Source organism: Wyeomyia smithii, chromosome 2, assembly GCF_029784165.1.
Source record: "Wyeomyia smithii strain HCP4-BCI-WySm-NY-G18 chromosome 2, ASM2978416v1, whole genome shotgun sequence".
NCBI lineage: Eukaryota > Metazoa > Arthropoda > Insecta > Diptera > Culicidae > Wyeomyia > Wyeomyia smithii.
Window position 1 is genome coordinate 168,763,169 of NC_073695.1, and position 22,958 is coordinate 168,786,126.

At 40.9% G+C, this 22,958-nt stretch overlaps 3 protein-coding genes across 13 annotated transcripts in view; 1 reads left to right on the plus strand and 2 right to left on the minus strand.

The window, feature by feature from the left end:
- Nucleotides 1–240: 240 nt before the first annotated feature.
- Nucleotides 241–10,665, minus strand: LOC129722930 (zinc finger CCCH domain-containing protein 18). 6 transcript variants are annotated; one of them, XM_055676793.1, is made up of 8 exons: nt 10,471–10,665; nt 9,893–10,011; nt 2,693–3,646; nt 1,926–2,632; nt 1,335–1,860; nt 1,173–1,270; nt 919–1,123; nt 241–856 (listed from the first exon to the last, which is right to left on the minus strand). In XM_055676793.1, exons 3-8 carry the CDS (start codon nt 3,636–3,638, stop codon nt 669–671), a joined length of 2,670 nt encoding a protein of 889 aa, XP_055532768.1. In that variant the 5' UTR covers nt 3,639–3,646; nt 9,893–10,011; nt 10,471–10,665; the 3' UTR covers nt 241–668. The 6 variants fall into 6 exon arrangements, with proteins under 6 accessions (XP_055532768.1, XP_055532767.1, XP_055532766.1 ...); XM_055676792.1 differs by having other exon boundaries at nt 9,738–10,011; nt 10,471–10,652; XM_055676791.1 differs by lacking the exon at nt 9,893–10,011.
- Nucleotides 9,854–22,958, minus strand: part of LOC129722933 (protein unc-119 homolog) — a 56,520-nt gene continuing 43,415 nt past the window's right edge. For both annotated transcript variants that reach the window (XR_008727681.1, XM_055676798.1), the window contains one exon: nt 9,854–11,428. Coding sequence is in view for 1 of the 2 variants with exons in the window: in XM_055676798.1 (XP_055532773.1) it covers nt 11,352–11,428 (77 nt within the window). In the remaining variant the exon portion in view is untranslated. The remainder of the gene's footprint in view (nt 11,429–22,958) is intronic.
- Nucleotides 13,084–22,958, plus strand: part of LOC129722928 (phosphatidylinositol 4-kinase alpha) — a 29,275-nt gene continuing 19,400 nt past the window's right edge. For 2 of the 5 annotated variants that reach the window (XM_055676781.1, XM_055676783.1), the window contains exons 1-8: nt 13,084–13,278; nt 13,338–13,551; nt 13,611–14,366; nt 14,421–14,630; nt 15,127–15,186; nt 15,398–15,498; nt 15,564–15,726; nt 15,780–16,269. In XM_055676781.1, the coding sequence (XP_055532756.1) occupies nt 13,189–13,278; nt 13,338–13,551; nt 13,611–14,366; nt 14,421–14,630; nt 15,127–15,186; nt 15,398–15,498; nt 15,564–15,726; nt 15,780–16,269 (2,084 nt within the window). In that variant the 5' untranslated portion in view covers nt 13,084–13,188. Of the gene's footprint in view, nt 13,279–13,337; nt 13,552–13,610; nt 14,367–14,420; nt 14,631–15,126; nt 15,187–15,397; nt 15,499–15,563; nt 15,727–15,779; nt 16,270–22,958 lie in introns of those variants that run through there. The other 3 variants (XM_055676784.1, XM_055676785.1, XM_055676786.1) reach the window with 2 other exon arrangements.

Below are 22,958 nucleotides of genomic sequence, written 5' to 3' on the forward strand. Positions count from 1 at the left end.
TAATAAGCGAGACCGCAATTTGAGGATTGAATGTTTTTGTCGAAAACCTTGATGTCTCAGTTTGTTTTTCAACTGATGGACAATAATTCCTAAGGGGGTCGATTACTCGGTTTAGTTGCAAGGCTAGAAGCTATTGTCCTACAAGCAGTCTGATTTGTTGATCTTTTAGGTCAGTTCATAATTCGTCAAATTTCGAGAATAACTTGTAGCACCATACTTCTAACAACTAATAGGATAGCATTTGATGACATGACATAGATTTTATTGTTTTCCAAAATGTATAGTCAGTATTACTTTCATCTCTCTAGATTGAGAATAACAATCTATTGGTTATTCAAAAGCTATACACGTTGCAAATCGGGAGATTTGTCTACTATTTAAGCACATAAATCTATTTATTCATGTGTCACACCCTACAATTAGTGTTGGCTTAGGTGTACCGTGTTACGAGAGCAAAATATTGTATACTACCAATCTTCGCTACAGTACAATATCTAAGTAAAAAGCTATTCTCCCCAATGGAGAAAAAATAACGCCTCCGATAATTCGAAATGATTAGTCATTCATAAACTGGCGAAATACCATCATAATTTCGTTTATCTTGGGTCGATGATCAGAAGCGTTTGTAATGTTTTTTTCTGTCCGTGTGAAAAACTAGCAAGTACAATTTACACTATCTTTGTCCGCTTTCGTGCAATGGCTTCTTCCACGGCACGCAGCTGCTTAAGAAGTTCCTCCCGCCGTGAAGATTTTTTCGACGCATTGGCACTGGCAGCGGCTTTCTCCAATGCTGCACTAGAGGGTGGAATGACCTGTGCGTTCGGTTTGGAGTCGCTGGCAGACTTTTTCAACTCAGCTGTTGAAAAGCAGAAAATTAATATATTAGATCACATGGTAAACAAAAAAGTTTAGGGTTACCTTTTTTGGATGCCTGACCTGATTTGGATGACTTTTCGGGTACTTTCGATTTCTTAGATGTCGTCTTTCCACGAGATGATGTCGATGAACTAGAAGAATACGAACTTTCCGACCCAGAATCACTTGAATCTGATGAGCCCGAACCAGATGAACTGGAACGCTTTCGTCGTTTTTCAGTAGATACCTTGCGCGCGGGTGAAGCTTGCTGAAAACAAAAATGAGCATTTCTGCTGAAAGAAAAAAACTATTTATACCTTCTTCCTCTTTGTGGAAACTGCTTTTTCAATCGCTCGTTTATCCGGTAATGGCGAAGGATTTCGCTTTTTCGAAACTACTGGTGACACTTTGCGTACTGCAATAAAAAAGTAACAGTAACAGTAAGCTTAAACATTTATCTTAATGTGAAGCCAACTTGCCTGGTGAGTATTTACTACGTTTTGGACTGATACTGGATGACCGGGTGCGAATAACTTTCCTGACGTGGGTCGTGTTATGCCGGTCACTATCCTTTGATCGATGACTATCATAGCGATTGCGTCTAGTAGTGGGCGATGGAGATCGACTGGATTCTGAACTAGATCCCGATCGTGAGCTACTGCTTGAGCTGGTGTACGATGAACTGTTACTGTAACTTCGACGTTCCCGACGAACGGACCGTTTTTCTCCACGACCAGGAGACTTGGAACGCATCCATGGATCGCTCCACTCGTCAGCTCGTTGCACTATGACCTCGCGAGTAGCACGCGTTCGGTTTCTCTTAGTTGGATCATCATCTTCATACTGCGGCATTCGGTGAGATGGTAGTTCCCGATACCGCTGAGTGCGCCCGAACTGGTCTTCTTCGAAAGTGGGTCCAGCTCTTGTGAATTTTGCTGTCACAGATGGATTAAATTCATAATTCGGTGTCGGTACAGCTGCTGGGCGGCCCGGATACGTAGGAGACTGCAAAAAGAAAAAAGAAAACGATCTTGTGCTGTTGCAACTTGAGCATAATTCAAGAATCTTACATCTGGTGAACTTCTATTGTAATAGTTATCTTTTTCCAACTCATCTTGTGTCAATGAAAGATTCATTTTTTTGTCTTCAAAATCAATGTCTTGTTCCTTGCGTTTGGTGGCTTTGCGCATCATTTCTTTTGCAGTTCGCAAACCTCGTTCCCACGCACTCTCTGTTACCGGTTCGGTTACTCGTACTGGTGGTGGCAATGCTGCACCGCCGCCTCCATAAGCTAAAGCATGATGTGAAGGCATGTGGTGCATTGGGGGCCTTTCAATACGATAATCTTGTGGATAGATTACGGGATGTGCTGCATACGGCGGAGGTTGATGCGGAATCGGAACCGGGCGAACCATATCGAACATAGTGTAATTACCTTTATCCGTTACACCTGGGTGTAGAAAACGGCAGCTCATTCCCCAGGTACACTGACCGCGGGTATAGAATCTGCACACTGGCTTCGGTTCAGTCTCCTCTGGGCGTTTTTCATCTTCGTCGGATACCTCTCCTTCTTCTAGTTCTTCACCTTCCTCCAGCTCAACTTCGGAAGTTTTTCTTTTTTTCTCTACTTCGGGTGCTTGTATTGGGATTCGAGTACTATCCGACCTATCCGCCTCTTTCGGTGGATCGTTGCATTCTCCTTCTTCAGCCTCGAAGTCCAAGGCATCTTCGTCATTTTTTGAATCCATCAGGGCTCCATCCATTAGATTATCATGAGCTAGAAAATAGTAATGTGAAATTCATATATTTATGTCATGTAATAATCCTATATGCTCACATCTAGAAGAGCCATTAACTTGTTGTTTATCTTCCATATTTCTGAGTTGATTTTTCTTTTCTTCTAGTTTTTGACGCAAGTCAGTAATTTTCATTTTGTCATTGTCTCGTGATAAAATTTCCTCTTGTTCCAACCCTGTTTCTTTTCTGGTCGTTGGAATCACACGGTCATCTTCTTCTACATCTCCACCCTTGTCGCTATCGCGTTCGCTTTCTTTCTCGTCATCTGGTTCGTTTTCGCTCTCTAGGCTGACATCGCTGAGATCTTCATGACTCATATCAAGCGCATCCTTAACGGTACCACTTCCGGCAACAGGAATATCACTGTCTTCCAACTTACTACTTACTGCGGAATTACTCTTATCCTTATCTTCACGATCTGAGTCCATGTCGCAATCGGAGATTTCTTCTCCTCTTAACTTTTCGCTAAGATTGGACGCACTTGAATGTCGAGACAAGCGACGACGATCATGCGGCGAGCCGTCAGATCGGTTCGAATTTCTAGAACCTGACCGAGACCGATTGAAGCGGAGACCACCGTCGTCCTCTGGAGAACCACTGCGGCTCCGTAACGGTGATTTTGGGGGTGGTGAATTGCGAGAATTCTCCGCACTACGGAACGAGGGTGAATTGGATCGTGATGGTGCATCCTCGTAATTTTTCGGGCTGGATGGTGGGCTACCATTCTTTTTATTACCTAGCGGACTAAGCACCGGGGTGTTGGATCGCGAGCGTGAGCCTGATCGTGATTGCGACCCAGAACGGGACCGAAGCGATGGTGATCTCGAACGGGATTGCGATCGAGACCGCGAATGGGAAATGCGAGCGTCAACGCTTTCTTCTTGCGTTTTAGACACATCGTCAACTGTTCCCACAGGACTGGACGGATTGTCCGAGTCGGAGCTATTCGAAGCCGACGAACCTGGTCGGGAATCGTCACTGTCCATTTAGATGGCTGGAACGTAAAATTGAGACTGTTACCATATGCACAATGCTTATGACGAAAGCGTTGGTGATAGTGTTGTGGGTTATTATTAATGCGAAAAGATTTTATGACTTGTAATGATCCTTTTCAAAATGACGTTCTCAACGTGTGAGTTTTCAAGGATTGAAAAAGTTTATCATATAAAAGGAATTGATACTTTTATTGTGTACCTGATTATCTTCTGAGTTATCAATTTACGCAATTATATAACGCAGATTCATAATAGCTAATACATACTACTGAAAACAATTTTTTAGTCAGTTTATTAATCGAAAAAAGTAACTTAACCGTGGAATAAGCTACTTGAGGCTATTAAACCATCAACATAAACAAAATATACAATTTTACAAACAAAATAATTAGCTTGAATATCAATCATTCCAAAAGAAAATGGTAGTGGTAAAAAAACTTTACTTTAGATTCACTTTTTTGCAATTATTTTGCACATTTGTACGCAGATTGTTTTCCGATTTCTATTTGATGGCTTTTTTCAGTGAGTGAAGTGTTCCGCCGATCGAGCGTCCACATCCGCATTACATAAACCAAATGACCAATATTGGTATGCATTAAATCTCTCGTGAATAACGCTTGAAGACTTCAACATTTATGGCCGAAAAAGTACCATCAGGTCAGTATTCATATATGAATTGAGTAATAAAATATATCCATATCATCACAATTCTAGTACAAATATTCCAAAAATCAATAAGCATTTAAAATTTCAGGATGTTTTTTGAGTTCACCCATTACCAGTGGATTTATAATCATTAATTTCACATCTATTCCTGTTGGCAGTTCTTTATCCTTCCCCGGTTTACACCACAAAATGATGTTTTCAATGCATGGCCATCAGTTTCTCGAGGATTACAGGTTGACAAAAAAGTTTTCAAACCAGTTTTTTTTGATTTTCCTTGAAATGAAGAATAATTCATCCTGATTTTTTTTTAGCCCACAGTACGCAGAATGCGCAACTTAGATGAACGTAACACATAAAATTTCACTTCCACTAAGTGAAAATTAATCTGTTTTAGCGCCAATGAGCCGTTTAAAATCAGAACCAAGGTTCGGTTGTAATTTTTTTTTCTTATTTGTTGAGGATTATGTTGTAATCCTGGTTGGCAAATGGTTGGACACGCGTAACTTGAGACCCTAATGTGGCCATTCACCTCTATTCAGCAACTCCTATCCCAACCTCCACGTGGTGCTGACCGGAATACGAGTAACCTTAGCGGAGATCGGGTAACCAACCCCGGTGGAAACTATGGTCGTATGCTGACTGGGAAGGGGGTCGTACGCGGCTGTATCCCCATAGGGGCGGTGTACAACAGCGTCTGACCCGGAGCGGGCGGCTGAATTATGGAATGCTGTATCCCGCCAGCTACACCTAAGATGGCAGCCCCATCAGCAGGATGTAGGTATCGCGACCCTGGTAAGGTAGCATACCGAAACCTTTCATCAACCACGAACAACGAATTTAGAAATACGGAACGGATCAATCGGCAAAGACCTAGGCTACGAACACGGAAAAAGATTAAGGTAAACGATTGGAAATTGGGTACTTGGAACGTCCGATCTCTCAATGAACCGGCGCGGGCTGGCTTGCTTGCTCGAGAACTACAGCGGCAGGGAGTCGAAATCGCAGCGATTCAGGAGGTTCGGTGGCCAAATTCCGGAGAAAGGGAATTCCGTGCAGTAGACCCTATTGCACGCACTTCTTTCAAGTACCACATCTACTACAGTGGCGGCAAAGCAGCGGAACGGGGCGTCGGTTTCGTAGTGCTGGGAAATCAGAAAACAAGAGTCATTCGGTGGAGCCCGTAGATGACCGTATATGCGTGTTGAGGATTAAGGGCAAATTCTTCAACTACAGTTTAATCAACACCTACGCACCGACAAACGACAAATCCGATGAAGTCAAAGATGAGTTCTATGACAAGCTTGAGCGAATCTATGACGAGTGCCCAAAACACGACGTAAAAGTCGTCATCGGAGACGCAAACGCCCAGGTTGGGAGGGAGGAATTCTTCCGTCCGGTCATTGGAAGGCATAGCCTCCACTCGTCAACCAATGAAAACGGCATGAGGCTGATAAACTTTGCCGCGGCAAGAGGAATGGCCATATGTAGCTCCTATTTTCCAGGTTTGAATATTCGGAAACACACCTGGAGGTGTGTGGTCCCCGTGGCTCCGTGGTTAGCGATGTCGGTCGGCTAGCTCTCCCACACGGTTGTGATATCGGGTTCGATTCCCGATCGAGTCGAGGATCTTTTCGAGCTGGAAATTTTCTCGACTCAGCACTGGGGCACGGTGTATCGTTGTACTTATCCTACACATACAAAATGTGCCAAAAACAATATCGATAACGAATTCTCTCAACTAATCTAGTTGATCGAGACCGCTATTAGCCCCAAGGCTAAGCGTGCGATATTGTTACCTGGAGGCATCCAAATGGAGAAGCCTGCTCCCAGATCAATCACGTACTGATTGACGGTCGGCACTTTTCGGATGTTACTGATGTTAGGTCTTTTCGGGGACCAAACATTGACTCTGACCATTATCTCGTCGTTTGTAAGATCCGCGCACGGTTGTCGAACGTGCTGAAATCTCGCACAGAGAGGACGACGCGTTTCAACATTCAGCGGTTGAAAGCTGATGGCGTGGCAGCAGAATACGCCAGAGAGCTGGATCAACGAATCGCAGAACAGCAGGAGGAAGGAGTGGAAGACATAAATGGGCTGTGGAACAGTATTCACGGCGCCATCGAAACCAGCGTTGCCAACCTTCCAGTTTTTTTGAAAATCGTCAGCGAAACAGCTGAAGGTTGGAATATTTCCAGTTTTTTTAAAATTGTTCCAGTTTTATGCAGTTTTCTGTTCATCAACACATTTTTTTAACTCATTCCCATTACATGTATGGTCTTTTCAGTATTTTGTGCATTCATGCGCCTCGGTTGTAAGATTTTATTCGAAATTTACTCAATTTCAAGTACGCCAGTGACTATAATCTCCACGTGTAAACAATTTTCTTTCAGCCTTTTTGGTTACATGCAATAATACGGTGCAGCATTTTTGAACCGAAAATCAAATAAATTTATGTAAAAGCTTCAAATTTATATATCCAGTTTTCTCCAGTTTTTTATTTTGAATTCTTCCAGCTTTTTATAAAAAAAGGTTGGCATCGCTGATCGAAACGACTGCGAGAGAGGTGGTAGGTACGACGCGTGGAAAACAGCCTAACGGCTGGTTCGATACCGAGTGCCAGAGAGTGACAGATGAGAAGAACCGTGCCAGGAGCCGCATGCTCACTGCGGTCAGAACAAAGAGAGGTACAGGGTGGCAAGAGCTGCCGAAAATAGAACCCACCGTCGGAAGAAGCGCGAATACGAGGAGCAGGTGCTCGCCAGCGCAGAGGACAGCTATGCTGAAAACGACGTGCGGAGATTTTATAGAACTGTCAACAGAGTCAGAAGCAGGAATTTCCCTGTGCCGGTCATGTGTACGGACAAGGACGGCAACCTGCTTACTGATAAACCGACGGTTTCAGCCAGGTGGAATGAGCATTTTCAGGCGCTATTGAACGGTGAGGAGCCGGATGAGCAGAGCAGGAACAGGATGACGATTATGAGTGACGAACAAGCTGTGGAGCCATCAACACAGAAAGAGGTGAAAAAGGCGATTAGTGAGCTGAAAAACAGCAAGGCCGCTGGGAAGGACGGTATCCCGGCCGAACTTCTAAAAGCGGGAAGCGAGCGGCTGTACTATGCGATCCACCAGATAATACTAAGAATCTGGGCGGACGAACAAATGCCGAACGACTGGTTGGAAGGCCTCATATGCCCTATTTATAAGAAGGGCCATCGGTTGGATTGTGGCAACTATCGAGGGATAACGTTGCTCAACTCCGCATATAAAGTGCTCTCCCGTATCCTGTTCTTCAGATTGAGACCGTCAACGGAATCCTTTGTTGGCGAATACCAGGCTGGTTTTCGACAAGGGCGTTCCGCGACGGATCAAATTTTCACCCTGCGACAGATCCTCGATAAGTTCCGGGAGTACAACCTATCGACACACCATCTGTTTGTGGACTTCAGGGCGGCATACGACTCAGTGAAAAGAAACGAGCTGTGGCAGATCATGCTGGAACACGGTTTCCCTACGGAACTAATAAAGCTGAGTCGTATGACACTGGAGGGATCAAAATCGTGCGTGCGGATAGCTGGCGAGACATCAGCCGCGTTCGTAACGTTGGATGGACTGAAGCAGGGGGATGCGCTCTCCAACCTACTGTTTAACATCGCTCTTGAGGGTGCAGTACGAAGAGCAAACGTCGAAAGAAACGGTACGATCATCACGAAATCTCACATGCTTCTTGGTTTTGCGGACGACGTCGATATCATCGGTATCAACCGTAAGGCCGTGGAGGAGGCTTTCGTACCTTTTAAGAGAGAAGCAGCGAGATTGGGACTTGTCATTAACTCTGCCAAAACGAAGTACATGGTAGCTGGCAGAGAGCGTGGGAGTCCCCGTGGTGTTGGTGCTGAGGTGGAGATTGATGGGGAACGATTTGAAGTGGTTGACGAGTTCGTTTATCTTGGTACGCTTGTGACATGTGACAACGATATGAGCCGTGAAGTGAAACGACGAGTAGCAGCTGCGAACAGGGCTTTCTACGGACTTCGTAACCAGCCAAGGTCCCGTAGTTTGCAAACTCGCACAAAACTAGCGCTGTATAGGACGCTGATACTCCCGGTGGCCCTTTACGGACATGAAGCATGGACGCTGAAGGAAGCTGATCGACGAGTGCTCGGAGTTTTTGAGCGTAAAGTTCTGCGATAGATACTTGGCGGTAAATTGGAAGGTGGAGTGTGGCGCAGACGCATGAATCACGAGTTGTACCAGGTATACAAACATGCTGATATACTGCCCATAAACGCATAAGAGTCACACTGCCAAAAACGTACAACTGAGTAAAACGCAGTAGACGCAGGTAAGCCATAGCATTTTTTCCTTCCTATGGATTCAATCAAAGGAACAAAAATTTAAAATAAGCATTCATCCGAGGTAAATATATTTGTGCAGAATACTTTTATATGCAATAAGGTTATTTTAAGGTCTTTCAACGAAAGTTACCATGATTTTCTGCTAATTGGTTTTAGCTCTCAGCCTGTTATGCGTTTATTCGTAACGTGGGACTGACCAAAATCAATTTTTTTTTTTCATTATTTCAGCAACAAACCTAACTTTTGTTGTAAATTTTCGAGAGCACACGTAATGTAAAGAAGTTTCTAAGGTTTATCTCGAAAGTGATGAAAACTCACATGGGACTGTTATGCATTTATGGGCAGTATAGTGAAGGTAATACAGCGGGGCAGGCTTCAGTGGGCTGGACACGTAGCCAGAATGCCTGACAAGAGAGCCACCAAAACTATCTTCAGTAGAGAACCAGGAAGAGGCCGTCGACTCCGTGGTAAGCCTCGCACGCGGTGGAAGAAGATGCACGATCTGCTGGTGTACGGGGAGACTGGAGAACGGCTGCCCAAGACAGAAGAAGCTGGACATCTCTAATTCGTTCGGCCCTAGACCGGTGAACGGTCCGTTAGCCAAAAAAGTAAAGTAAAGTAAGTATGTTGTAATCCTCAGGACTTAGTGTACGTTTTTTTTTGTATATATCTATCATGTTTGCAACCGACAACTGTAAAATTTGAAACAAACTATCACTGCTATCACATTCACCTGTGACAAACTTTACGAAAAAGTCGCATCATAATCAGGCACATGTCGATTTGCATGCATTTAGTAGATTGTATTTTATTGAATCTAAAGATTATTAGTTTCTGAAATATACTTAGTTTACTAATCACTTTTTTCACGTCGGAATCACTTACTTCACTTTGTACCTACTTTATTTTTATCCTTCTAACCAAAAAATATTATTGATAGTTCCAAGAGAAGCCCTTGGGACTATTTTGATCAATGATATACACTCATTTACCATAATCCAATATCGAAATGAGAAAAAGGTATTTATTTGTTTTCGCATTGCTCCAAACAATCACGTCTTACCTTCACACCCATAACGAGCATAAGCTCACGAGGAATCACTTTCGTACTGCCCATTTTCGGGTTATTATACTTTAATTCACCAATTTTAAACCATTTCATGATTTGAGTATTACTAGTTTTTGTTTTCAATAAACTATTGCACTTATACAACTTGCCTGCTATGAAAAACATTCCATTCTGTATCACTTTTCCGAGTTGGATCATATTTCCGATTCCTTTATTGATTGCTAATCAAGAGTAAAATCTTGTTTTCAGTCCATGAAAACAACTGCTTCTATATTATCAAAGCAAATGAAAAGAATGTAGTTTACAAACTGTTTTTCTTGATTAGAAGTGTAAACATTCAACTTGATAACAGTCCAGAACTGGTTAACTTTAGTACTGAGTTCCAATCACTCCAACGCGGAGTCGAAAAACTAATCTTTGATAACACCATTTTAATTCCGGTTGTTCTTGAACTAAACGAAACGAAAAAAAAACTTCACAACTGACGAGTCCGTTTTTCTTCTTTTTTGTGTATTGCTCACAGTAGCATAAAACTGAAACGTGAAATACTGTTTTAATAACTTCACTACATTCGTATTTAAAACTCGCTCTGCGACAGTATCCTTTACTTAGAGGGGAAAAGATATTTTATAAACTTTATTTGATCCGCCTTCAAGAGCCTGCTTCCATCTTGCGCTAACAAAATTTCACAATGGAGTCTGTTGTGGCAGCCCTCGCGGTTTCTTACCTTAGCCGGTTGCGACCACTGGAACTCGAGTTTTACTAGCTCAGCGCGATTTATCCTTGAACCTGCGAGCTGGCTATCGGTGCACAATGCTTTCGATCCGAGTTTAGCGAGATTTTACAGCGGAATTTTAGATAAAAATTCGTCTGTCACACCAAACCACGCACAGCACAAGCGAAAGCTGAAAATTTTTCTTCCGAATCAAAGGGAAAGATTTTTAGAACAATGATTGAAAATCGCACCAGTGTTGCCAGGATTCAAATTAAATTAAACATATACGCATCTTCGTTTTTGCTCTACTTTGAGTATAGATGATTTGTAAAATTAAATAGCGAATTTCTTTATTCCCCTGCGTCAGGGCAAATCTGCCGAGCAATAAAACAACGGCATCGCGATTCACGACGCAAGTAAGAAAGAGATGCCAGATAATTATTTACGAACTAAGCACGTGCGGTAGTGCGTTGAAACTGACAAATTTTACAGTGCGCAATTAGGTCAAAACTGGGGCAAAATCGGGCGAATAAAGAGGGGTTTTGACAGCAGTTAGCGCGCTTCCAGGCCAAAACGAGGCCCGCATAATCAAAAACCATTGCTGAAGCGGTAAGGATTTTAACTGTACTTAATGAAGTATGGTAACTGTTCGTGTTAATGTCCCTCATCAGTTATTACTGTACTAAACTGAATGACTTAAAATATTTATATTCAGTATCCACACATAGGATAGTGAGCACTGTTTGTCCGCCACACCTTCAACGGTTGAAGCTCCTTCGAAAAACGAAGAGATCCAGTAAACGGTGTAGTCGCAGGTGTTTGTCAAACTATAATGAAAGGTAATCAAATTGGTCACAAATCTTTCGGCTTTAGTATTTATACAATCCTTTTTTCTATCCAGTACCCCGAGCAGAACGATGTTGAAGTCCACATTGCACGACGACGAATGCAAAACAGCGTCCCTCGCAGCCTGGAAGAATACAAATATGACCAGTCACAAAAAATATGTGCAAGATGGCTGGCAAGTGATGATATCTGCAGCTGAAAAACAAAAACATGATTTTGTAAAAAATAAAGAAATCGCCACTAACAGTCTTTATATTCAAAACAATATCACGACTATTCCACGAACGATTATCAGAATATAAATCAATATAAATATACCATTCATGAAATGATACCTGAACAACTGGAAACTACTGCAAAATAACATATTTATACTATTTGAAGAATAGTTTTAGTACAAAATTTTGGATTATTAGTTTACCATATCGTGTATAATATCGAAAAATATATGTTCGGGAAAATCGCTGTTTTTGAATGGTAACCATACCTAACGCCTAGTTCACCAAATGTTTTTTTCTCAGTTTACTATAAACTAGATGGTCAAAACTGAAGCTGATATGGTATGTAAATGGTTATGTGACTGTTTTATAAATGGTTAAGATACTATACGGGAAACAATTCTATGGTATTTGTTTATGCGGGATTGGCCCTTGACAAATATTAAGTTGAATACTGATGTTCACAGAAAAATAGGTAAAAGTAATAACTAAAATAGGTAAAAGTAGCATTTAAGTAAAAATAATTTACCTACTTTTGAGTACCTGCACGGAAGCAAAGACGAGATAACAAGATACACAAGTGTCAGAACTTCTCATATACCTTGCGAACTTCCAGTAATGTGGTGCCCCCAAACGACTCCCAGAAACATTAATGGTGAATGTGTGTGTGTCATGTGCAGAGCTGCGAATTTTCACTGTCAGCAACAGAATATCAGTTGAAATTGAAGGCTGTGAATATCGATTTCAGCACGAGCTGGAAATGAAATTACTCTCAGTTTAAATCGGTTGACCGTGGTAATACTGACTATTGTGATTTCGCGAGCGCTATGTTGTTTTAGCGATGTTTATATGTTTGAGAATGTAGATGCTCATTTACTTCATTGCAATGGCTTTATGCATTGGATTGGCTCAGATCAAATATATTCAACATGTTTCTAGACAATATCATTTTTTACTGACATGATTTTCAATGAGAATTGACACGGGTGGCACTCAATATCAGTCGTAATCTGGGAGAATGAAATTGCTATTGTGTGATATTCATTTTGTAGTTTCGAAATTTCTCAGCTCTGGTTAGTGCATAAACTATCGAATACGAGCTTGACAGTAACAACTACAGAAATGTCTGGTCATACGTGCCAAATCGATAATACGCACACAGACACAGTTGATGTTTCTTATACGCGTTGAGGGCATTTCGAGCTTGTTTCCATTCACATGCAGGGAGCTGTGTGTTTTGTTATCGCTCATCTTAGACGGAAGTTATCATTTAGGTAAAATTGGATACCTTGAATAATCAACATCAAAAACTACATACAAAACCCCAAATACCCAAAATTAAGCATTCGCATTTTAATAAGCTGTTGCTTTGTTCGCTTGGATATATTTTCTTTGTGGGTTACTTTATTTGGGGTAGCGGGGGTCAATTTTTAAAAATTATTTTACGCAATTTACAGTTATAATTACTGAGCGTGTATTAAACATTAACAAAAACGCCCTTTTTAAAAGGTGTTTCAGGAAAATTTGTTTTTGAATTACTCTCTCCTATTTTAGTACAACCCTGATATAAATGTCAAAAGGTGAAAACTTATGCATACATATTTTTAAATGAAAAATAGTGATTATTGTAAGAACTTATGGAAATTTGATTGAGAATCTATATATTATGTTAGGAAACGAGAGATTTTCGTTCCAGAAAACAGTGCAATGTTTAGCTCGAGTTCTTGCTCGTATTAAACCAACACCATGGGATAAGGTAAATCTATTCATGTAGCTTCTAAATGTTATTTTTCTCCAATGTTCTCTCCTCTGCAGGTGCAAACTTTGTACAGATACTGTCCGCAAGAGAATGCAGCGGGAGTGTTTTGTCTGGATTCACGGGCACAGGACGCGGTCATCGCACTTGGCCTGTATTTCCTCGAAAGTGAATATCAATATGAGAAGGAAATAATTCCCTATCTGTTAAGGCTCTCGAAAGCCTTGCCCAAGGCTGTTTGGATCGATGACGTGAAGCCAAATAAAAACGACAGTGAGTAATGACTAATTTGACCTTTTATTAAAAAAAATCATTTATTTATTTTTGTATAGAAATACCGAATGCTGAAAAATTCTGCTTTTGTCTTAACAGTTTGTTATCAGATATCGCGGTTGGATGTCCTGAGAGTCGCGATGATATAATATTCAACCAGGTTGAGGTGCTAACGGTTTTAACAAATATGATAAAAGGTAGCAAAGAAAATAGTAACCTACCGCCGATCATATTGTGCAAAGCAACTGTTCCTCTGCTCTTGGGGTTAGGAAGATCCATGGGACGGTACGCGACAAGTGATCCTCCTTTGCTATGTCGGCTCTTTCCAAGAGACGAAATCCCCACTCCAAAAGCATTAGAAACCAGCTCTACCTTGGATTCTAAGCAAAATAATATAAGCCAGTTTCGATCAATTATACCACGTTCCATGTCGGGAAGTTTAACCGTGGATTCATCCGAGGAAAAGTCTCCAAAAAAAAACACCAAAAAGTTGAATTCCTTTTACTCTATACCGTATGATCCGACAACGTATTTTTTTGCAAAATATGGTTCCAGCTTTAATCAGTTTCCAAACATGCGCTTTTGCGATACTCCGGAGCGCAAAAATCGGCTCCAGTTTCCGATTAGCCATTTACAGACAATTTTTGCCCTTGCTAAGAAACTTTTAACTAAGGAAACACTAGAACACTTGGACGAGCAAACCAGCGATATTTATTCCTTGCATCAAATTAAACCTTACGGATATAAGAGTTTTTCCGAAACCATAAATCTAGTAATGGTGACTCTACTGAGGGAGATCTTGCAGAATCAAACGGGTAGCACTTTAATTATTTATGTTTGCGACGCTTTGCTCAATCACTGTTTTATAGATCTGCCAACGCCATTCACCAAAGATGTCCAGGAGTTTGTGAAACGTTTGTTCCTGATCGGACAAACTGAGCTGCAAAACAAACAGCACGATAGTACTATGGACAGGGTCAATGATCCCACCAACATTGTGGTGAACAAATACAAAATCAATGTAATGGCCAATGCAGCTTGTGTGGATTTGTTAGTATGGGCTATCGGAGACGAAACGGGTGAGTTGTTTGCTTTGTTAACACAGGTCAGTAACATAAAAACTCCCCTTGAATTTATTAGTACCTACTGGTATACATGTAGATTTATTCTTTAGAAAATCTATATTTTGTTTAGTATATGTAGGAAATGTATATTTTTATGTATGGGCATCTTTCTTTTTTCTTTTTTACTTGAAATTGCATAATGTGATTAGATTAAAGCGATTTCTCACAATCAATTAACTGTTCGCATTTATTTTAAGCCCAACATGCAGTAAATTTCTTATTTTTGATATTCGAACCGACAAGATGGTTCTTGGAGTGAATCTTTTTCTACGCCGAGGGTGATAGAATAAGGAAACATTCGAAGCATAAACTTTCGTGTTTCTGGCAGTTGGATTTTTTTTAGCCATTTGTGTAACGTTTAATTTTAAACACCGTGTTTATCCTCGCAGCTAAAAAAAAACATGACTAACATAAATGATTGATACTTTTTTCTATTATATTTTCCATACAGTGGATGATGACTATACTCTATCTTCTCTGCAACAGAGTTTATCTTGTTTGCTGGAGCTAGGTGATAGAATTTTCAGTTTGCTATACACTCCCTCAGACGAGGAATTCCTTTTGTTACCGATTGGTTGTTTATTTCGTGATTTGTTTTGAATTGAGTGCTACTTGCTTTTATCGCTTTCTTCTGTTTGTGTGATTTCTGCTGCGGGTGGATTGAAGTTTTGCTTTTATTAGTGCTCCGTTCCATTCTAATATTTAATTGATACTAATTGCAGAGGCAGACAAGTTATGCAGTCGCTTATACCAAAAGTTGAATTCGGTACTGGGACATAAAGTTGTAATGGATCACATGCCTCTTTTGATGGTATGTTTGGAGGTAAGTTATAAAAGTGTTGGTACGGTATTACACACTCGATATATCATCATATTTTTGTTTACTAGGGTTTGGGTAAACTGGCCCAAAAGTTTCCTAACATAGCCGGTACATCAATTTCTTACTTGCGAGACTTTCTCGTGGATCCCAGTCCAATTTTGACAAAACTGCACACGCAATCACAGGCACAAAATAAAAAAGAAAAGGAAAATGCTCCTTTTAGGATTGTCGGTATGTATTATTGGTCAAAAAAAGTTACAAAAATGAAACATAATTTAATTCAGTCCAAGGGTCCGACTTCAAAGCATTTGATCAGCAGTTAAATCTACGGAAGGGCCTTACCAAATCTGCTCACGAAGCGTTTGAAGCTCTACGGGATGCGGCAATAGAGAATCTTGCTATCGCACTTAAAGCTGCTCATGCCCTGGACCCTTATTGCGTTCCGGCTCTTGTGGCCAATGTGTCTAACAGACTGTTTACTGTCGAAAAACAGGAAACTGAATCAAGCCTAGTGTCGTTGAATATTATCGTTATGCTTGGTCATGTTGCTGTCGCTCTAAAGGATACCCCAAAAACAACAAATAACATTCTCCAGTTCTTCATTCAGCGCTTCTGCAAGGTTCCGTCGGAGCAGAATGTACTAATTGTTGACCAGCTAGGCTGCATGATTATATCCAAATGTGAAGCGCAGGTTTTCGAAGAGATCATGAAAATGTTCTCTCGTGTTACGGTACAAGCTGCTTCTTTGGCATACTCCACCAATCCAGAGCAAAGGTAAGCAGGCTCGGGAATGCTCGTTTGTTCAGCCTGGAAACCATACTATTCAAAAACTAATAGTTTTATCTCCTGCTTGGCTGTGGATTATTTTCTTTTTTTACCAGTTTGTATGTTTCTAATAATCTATTGCACAGTTTTCAGTAGCACTGCAATCGTACTATTTTCAATAGCTGTATGTATATAGTTTTATCGATGTACCTGCACTGATTTAATGCATTGAGTTTTTTTTATTTCATTTAAGATTTGTTAATCAATTTGTAGTAATGTACATACATATATAGCCACACATAATTGTTCAAAGACTATTCTCTTTGAATTTGAATTGTTTCATTGCGTGTTACGTTCAAAATCATTTTTAAAGAGTGGAAGCATAAAAGTAGTTTTTAGGATATATCCTACAAGATTTCATTAATTTATACATTATGTTAACATTTCATTAAAACAAATTGACAAGAATTGGAAGCGTAACAAAATGTCATTAAGACAAGACAATTATTATGGAGATAGGTCAATTATTCTTAGAATCGTCTCGCTTGATTTGAAACTAATCATCTTCAATCGTTTCTAATGCTAAGCGGCCTCGTTCATGTCAGATATCCACAGAGTTTACAATCTGTCATCAAGTGGCCTATCGCGGCAGATAGTATTTAATTGATCGCCTGTCGCTAGCCCACTGCAATCTGCAGATTCTCATCGCACGTGCAGGATTATCGCTCTCTAAGTAGTAGATTCTGTTTACTGCTATCGACGACACGGTTTAGTAACGAAAAGCTGAAACTCAAAAGACTGAAACACGGAACGCTGAAACTCGAAATGCTCAATTCACTGACGACTTAACCCTGGAAAAATACTTTTATTCTGGCGTGAAATTGATGCATTTAAATCATTCAAAATGCAAGTTTTTGTTTAAAATTCAATAATGAGTGATCATGACGGTGTTAACACATCGAGGCATAACAAATACTAGAATTCAGTTTTGTCGAAAACGAGAAATTCGCACTATTTGAAAAAGAAGAGGGCAATGCCACTGAAAGCGAGGAGTCCAATTGAAGCAGACTATCTTTCTAGGGTTAATGTCCGAAAGGCTAAAAGTTTCGTAACTTGGATTGAAAATTTCGCACTCAATTCTTTTTAAAACCTTCATGAGGTGATAAAAAAGCAAGTAGCACTGATCGTGGTATAATCGAAACGTCACTGTACTCATATATAGGTTGGACTCGATTATATGTAGGCTCGATATATTATTCGTTAAAATACAATTTTTGATTCGATTGTTTATAGTAAGATTTTTTTTCTATATCGAATATGACTTGCTTTTCACAACTTTTGAACCACGTGTACAATCATAATAATTCGTCAGTTAACCCTTAACTAGCCCGTTCATCTAAAATCAGTATTGTTCAAATCGGTTGTGTAGTTTCTTAGATAATGAAGTTTCGTGATTTTCACATTTTGATTCATTACAGACGAAGTTAAAGTCCGATTACAGTAAAATTTAATAGGGTGTTGTGAGGAAGTTAGACCTTTCATTTGACACTAATTTTGTGAGAATTCTATGAGAAAAGTGAGTGAGTTTGAGCAGTCTTCGGAATATTTTTTTCTTTTCATAGCTGGATTTCACATTTTTAAACACAACAGGCAAAGTAATAGTCCGATTGCAGAAAAAATCAATAGGGTATCATGGGGCAAATGTACCTTCCATATGACACTGATTTTATGAAAATCGGTCCAGCTATCTCTGAGAAACATAAGTGAGATTCAATAGTCTCCAGAACACGCTTCTGTCCATAGCTTTTGAACTACAAGTCCAATCTCTATAAAATTCAAAAGTTAATTCAAATTCAAAAGGTTTTTTAGGAAGCCCGTTTATTTAAAACCAATTTTGTTAAAATCGGTTGTGTAGTTTCTGAAATAATGAAGTTTCATAATTTTTACATTTTGATACATAACAGATAAGATTATAATAAAATTCAATAGGGTCTTATGAGGCAACTAGAACTTTCATTTGCATTATTAGTTTCATGAAAATCGGACTAGCCATCTCTGAGCAAATCGAGTGAGATTGAGAGAGCGTTACATACATACAAACACACACCCACACAGAAAATGCTAAGCTCGTCGAACTAAGACGATTGATATACGACATTAGACCCTTTGGAGCACTTTTATACGTTTGGTTTTTGCAGTGATTGCTATACCTTTCTAGAAGAAAGGCAAAAATCAATAGAGTCTTATGGCGCAACTAGACCTTCCATATGATACTGATTTTATGAAAATTGGTTCAATCATCTCTGAGAAATATGAGTAAAATTAAAAAGTCTCCAGAACACATTTCTTTCCATAACTTTTAAACCACATGTCCAATCTTTATAAAATTCGAATGTTAAGGGTTTTTTTTTAGGTAGCCCGTTAATTTAGAACCAATTTTGTTAAAATCGGTTGTGTAGTTCCTGAGATAATGAACTTTCGTTATTTCCACATTTTGATACATAACATATAAACTAAAAATCCGATTACAATATATTTTAATAGGGTTTCATGGTGCAACTAGACCTTCATTTGAAATTTTTTTTTTTGAAAATCGGTCCAGTCATCTCTGAGCAAATCGAGTGAGGTTGAAAATTTGCACATACACACACATACAGAAAATGCTAAGCTCATTGAGTTGAGTCGAGTTGGGTGATATATGCCATTCGACCGTTTGGAGCACTTGTATACCTTCGGTTTTGCCAGAGATAGTTATACCTTCCTTGAAGAAAGGCAAGAATTCGTGAATGATACAAACTCATCGGAAAACGTTTATATTTATAACTTCTGGACCACATGTTTATTCATTGTAAAAATCATCGATGGTTCTGAAGACAGCACGTTCATTTGATACCTGTTTTGTTCCAATCGGTTGTGTGGTTTCTGAGATGATGATACTTATGGGATAAAGCAAAATTTTGTACACCGATTCTATATTAACTGATGACTTTTTCAGCGAGGAAGGAGGGTTGTGGGTACGTTTCCAGCGGGTTTGAGATCTCCATTGGAATATACAGTGGTCAATGACATGTAATAATTTAAACGAAAAGTCTTCTCAGGCCTTATGTCCTAACGTTTTCTTTTTCTAAGCTACCTGGAGACGCCACTATGTGTATAGAGACTGTCTATAAGCCACGTTCTCATAATTGGTTACTCCAGATATTGATTTGATCCAGTCATACATTTTTCTACAATTCATATGAAACGTAGTTTCTGGTCAACCCCCTACAGCCCCTTAATAGTCCACGTTGTTTATGGTAGACCCTATATTTACTGTTTTATCATGTTATTCATGTGAATTATTCGTTGCTACACTACTGTTCATTTTTCAGGTATTAAAATCAACTTTTTGTTTTTGGCACAATCTCACCCCATAGAAGGGGTGAGATTAGGCCAAAGTTAATTTAATTTTAGCAAAATTATAGTTTATTGTAACTTGACCATATTTGCGGCAGTCATTAACTAAACATTTAAGTATGCATTGACGTGATTTGGATCAAACTCATTGCCTAAATGTGTACATCACAAGCTAAGGAACAAAAATGTATCCTTATTTGGCACAATCTCACCCCGGCAGACGGTATCCTCTTCTTCTACCTTTTCATGATTTTAAAATGTAACCCACGTTTAAAATGTAACGATGAAAATGTAACGGTCAAATGTCTGAGCTTGTACCTAAAACGTAAGACAAGACGTGACAGCTGGTCACCGTTACATTCAACCAATTTGAACCGGCTACTGATTGGCTGAATTCGATAACGCAATCGTCACGTAGAAAATACAACGAGGTTACTTTTCACTGTAAAGCAGCGATGCTGGAGAGTCATAATTTAGCTATTATAATTGTTCATAAATAATGATGCAAAAGTATGCAAGGTACATGATATTATCGAGTAATGTATTTGACTGTTATGACTTAAACAATGCATTGATTAATCGTTTATTACTATTTCGGTTGAAGTCCAAGAAACTTAGAAAGAAAAAATTTGGGTACCAAGAAACTTAGGAAGAAAAAATTTGATAATAGAAGTATGCTTTATTGAACATAAAATAATAAATAAGAATTGAGTATTATTCGCCTATATATTGCAATTTTAATTTGTTTTATTTTCATAGACCTGCAGAAGTTGTTAAAAATAATCATTCTGGCATCAACGGTATGGAACGTTCAAAAAAATTTCGACGGGGATGACGGCCGTTACGAAAAGAAAAATAAGAAGCCAGCTGTCACGTCTTGTGTTAGCCTAAAACCTAAGTATATATATATATATATATATATATATATATATATATATATATATATATATATATATATATATATATATATATATATATATATATATATATATATATATATATATATATATATATATATATATATATACATATATATATATATATATATATATATATATATATATATATATATATATATATATATACTGGCAGAGCTGTATGTGCTAACTGCAAGAAAGCAGTCCCGGACCATCAGCGAGAGCTAGCCTAGGTTGTGGTGACACACCGGCATTGGGCCGCCGAATTCTCACAAAAGCCACATTATCCGGAAGCAGCTCTGACGGAGCGAATAGTGCCGCTCCCACCACCCAAATGCACTAAATCGCCCATTGGGATTGATGCCAGTAAGTTCCCTATTACGTTAATTGGTCGCAACGCCATATGATAAGAGTCGGATTTCGTTTTCGTACCACGATTCTGGGCTGGCACCTGCGCCGAGCTCCCTTAGTAAGGTGGCTTGAAACGGCGAGACAACAACCGGTGCAGGGGTCTCCGTTCCGTAAAACCTGGCAGGCCTTCCAGTACGTTCCAACCTCATTGCCCGGTGGGAACCGATCAGATGTCCTTTCCTGACTTGCGCCGGTCGGGGGTGTCATAGTTGCTCATAAAGCGCTATGGCAGCCGCCCCTAGCCATGGCCTCACTGCTTCGGCATAGATTACCATGGGACCAGATAGGCGACCACTCCAGTATGGATAAGGATAGCGGCTGGATGGGGGACCCACTTAACACGAATGAATATTCAAAAAAATGGAGATGTACAAATGAGCGCAGATGGGTTGAAAAACCCGTTTGCTCGAGGAGGCATCCAGAGGTCTCCAGCGAGAAAGGCGGAGACGGATGCAGTAAAGGACGCCTGCGAAGACGGCAAAGGCAGTACGCCTACCGGATCGACGCAAGACATCGCAGTGGCTGGTCCACTGTTGATAAAGGCGGTCGAAAGACAGCGAGACACGCTACCGAAGGTAGTAGCGTTGTCGGAGCAGCTCGATGCCATAATCGAGTTTGCGAAAAGTCGCACCAACACGACGAAGTACCTGAAGCAGGCTCTACATGCTTCGGTCCTCCGTCGATGCTGCGAAGAAGGAGCACGCCTAGCTCAAGGCAAGAGCGGTGGCTGCAGAGAAGAATGCAACGGAGGTGACCGGAAGGGCGACGAAGTCGGTCCAAACGGACACCTGCACGTTTGCAGCGGTTTGCGCCTCCGGGTTGCCCGCAAAAAGAGCAAGGCAGTCTCCGGGGGAAGCCCCCGAGAACAGCAAGAAACGGTTGGTTGTGCTAAGCCCGCGAGACAGCACACCAACGGCCTCCAAGTCCGCCGAAAAGTCTGCCGAAGTGGCAGCTACGGGAAACCCTTGGGTTACCGTGGGAGGAAGAAAGCGCCAAAAAGGCAGCAAGCACAACGACGAGAAGGCGAAAAATCGTCCAAAAATGGGAAAGAAGGCGCGAAGCAGGGGTGACGCCCTCATACTCAAGACGGATGGGTCCAAGTACTCCGAAGTCTTGAAGAAAATGAGAGACGAAACCCAGCTCAAGGATCTGGGAGCGGATGTGCGGACCATCCGTCGTTCTCGCACCGGCGAGACGATCCTTGAGCTCCGTAAGGATGCTAAAAACAAGGGCGCTGCCTACAAGACGGTAGCAGAGCAGGTCCTCGGGAAAGATGTGCAAATTCGGGCACTCACCTCAGAGGTGACTCTCCAGCTCAAAAACCTGGATGAAATCACCGAGAGGTGCGATATTGCACAGTCCCTCAAGGAGAAGTGCGGAGTGGAAGTAGCCACTGAGGTAATTCGCCTCCGTAAGGGTCCAGCGGGGACCCAGGTGGCCACTTTCCGGCTTGCATCGGCCGATGCAACCCTGGCCCTGAAGACAGCCAAACTTAAGGTTGGCTGGTCAGTATGTCCCCTGAGCATACTCCAGCAGCCGGACGTTTGCTTCAGGTGTTTCGAGGGAGGACACAAGTCTTGGACCTGCAAGGGGCCCGATAGGAGCCAGTTATGTAGGCGTTGTGGTGGTGCTGGCCATAAAGCTTAAGACTGCGGGGAGCCTCCCAAGTGCTTGGTATGTACTGGAAAACGGGACGCCAAGCACTTTATGGGAGGCCCTCGGTGCCCAGCCGGTAAGGCGGCCACGAAACCACAGCGTGAGGGTGACACAATTGAACCTGAACCATTGCCATGCGGCACAGCAGCTGCTTTACCGAGCAGCGTCTGAGTCGCGGTCGGACATCGCAATCGTATCGGACCCCTACTGCATTCCTCCCGGAAACGCTAATTGGGTTGCAGATAAATCCAGTACGGCGGCCATATGCACGACCAGCAAGTTCCCGGTTCAAAGGTTGTGGATACGCGGTTGCCAAGG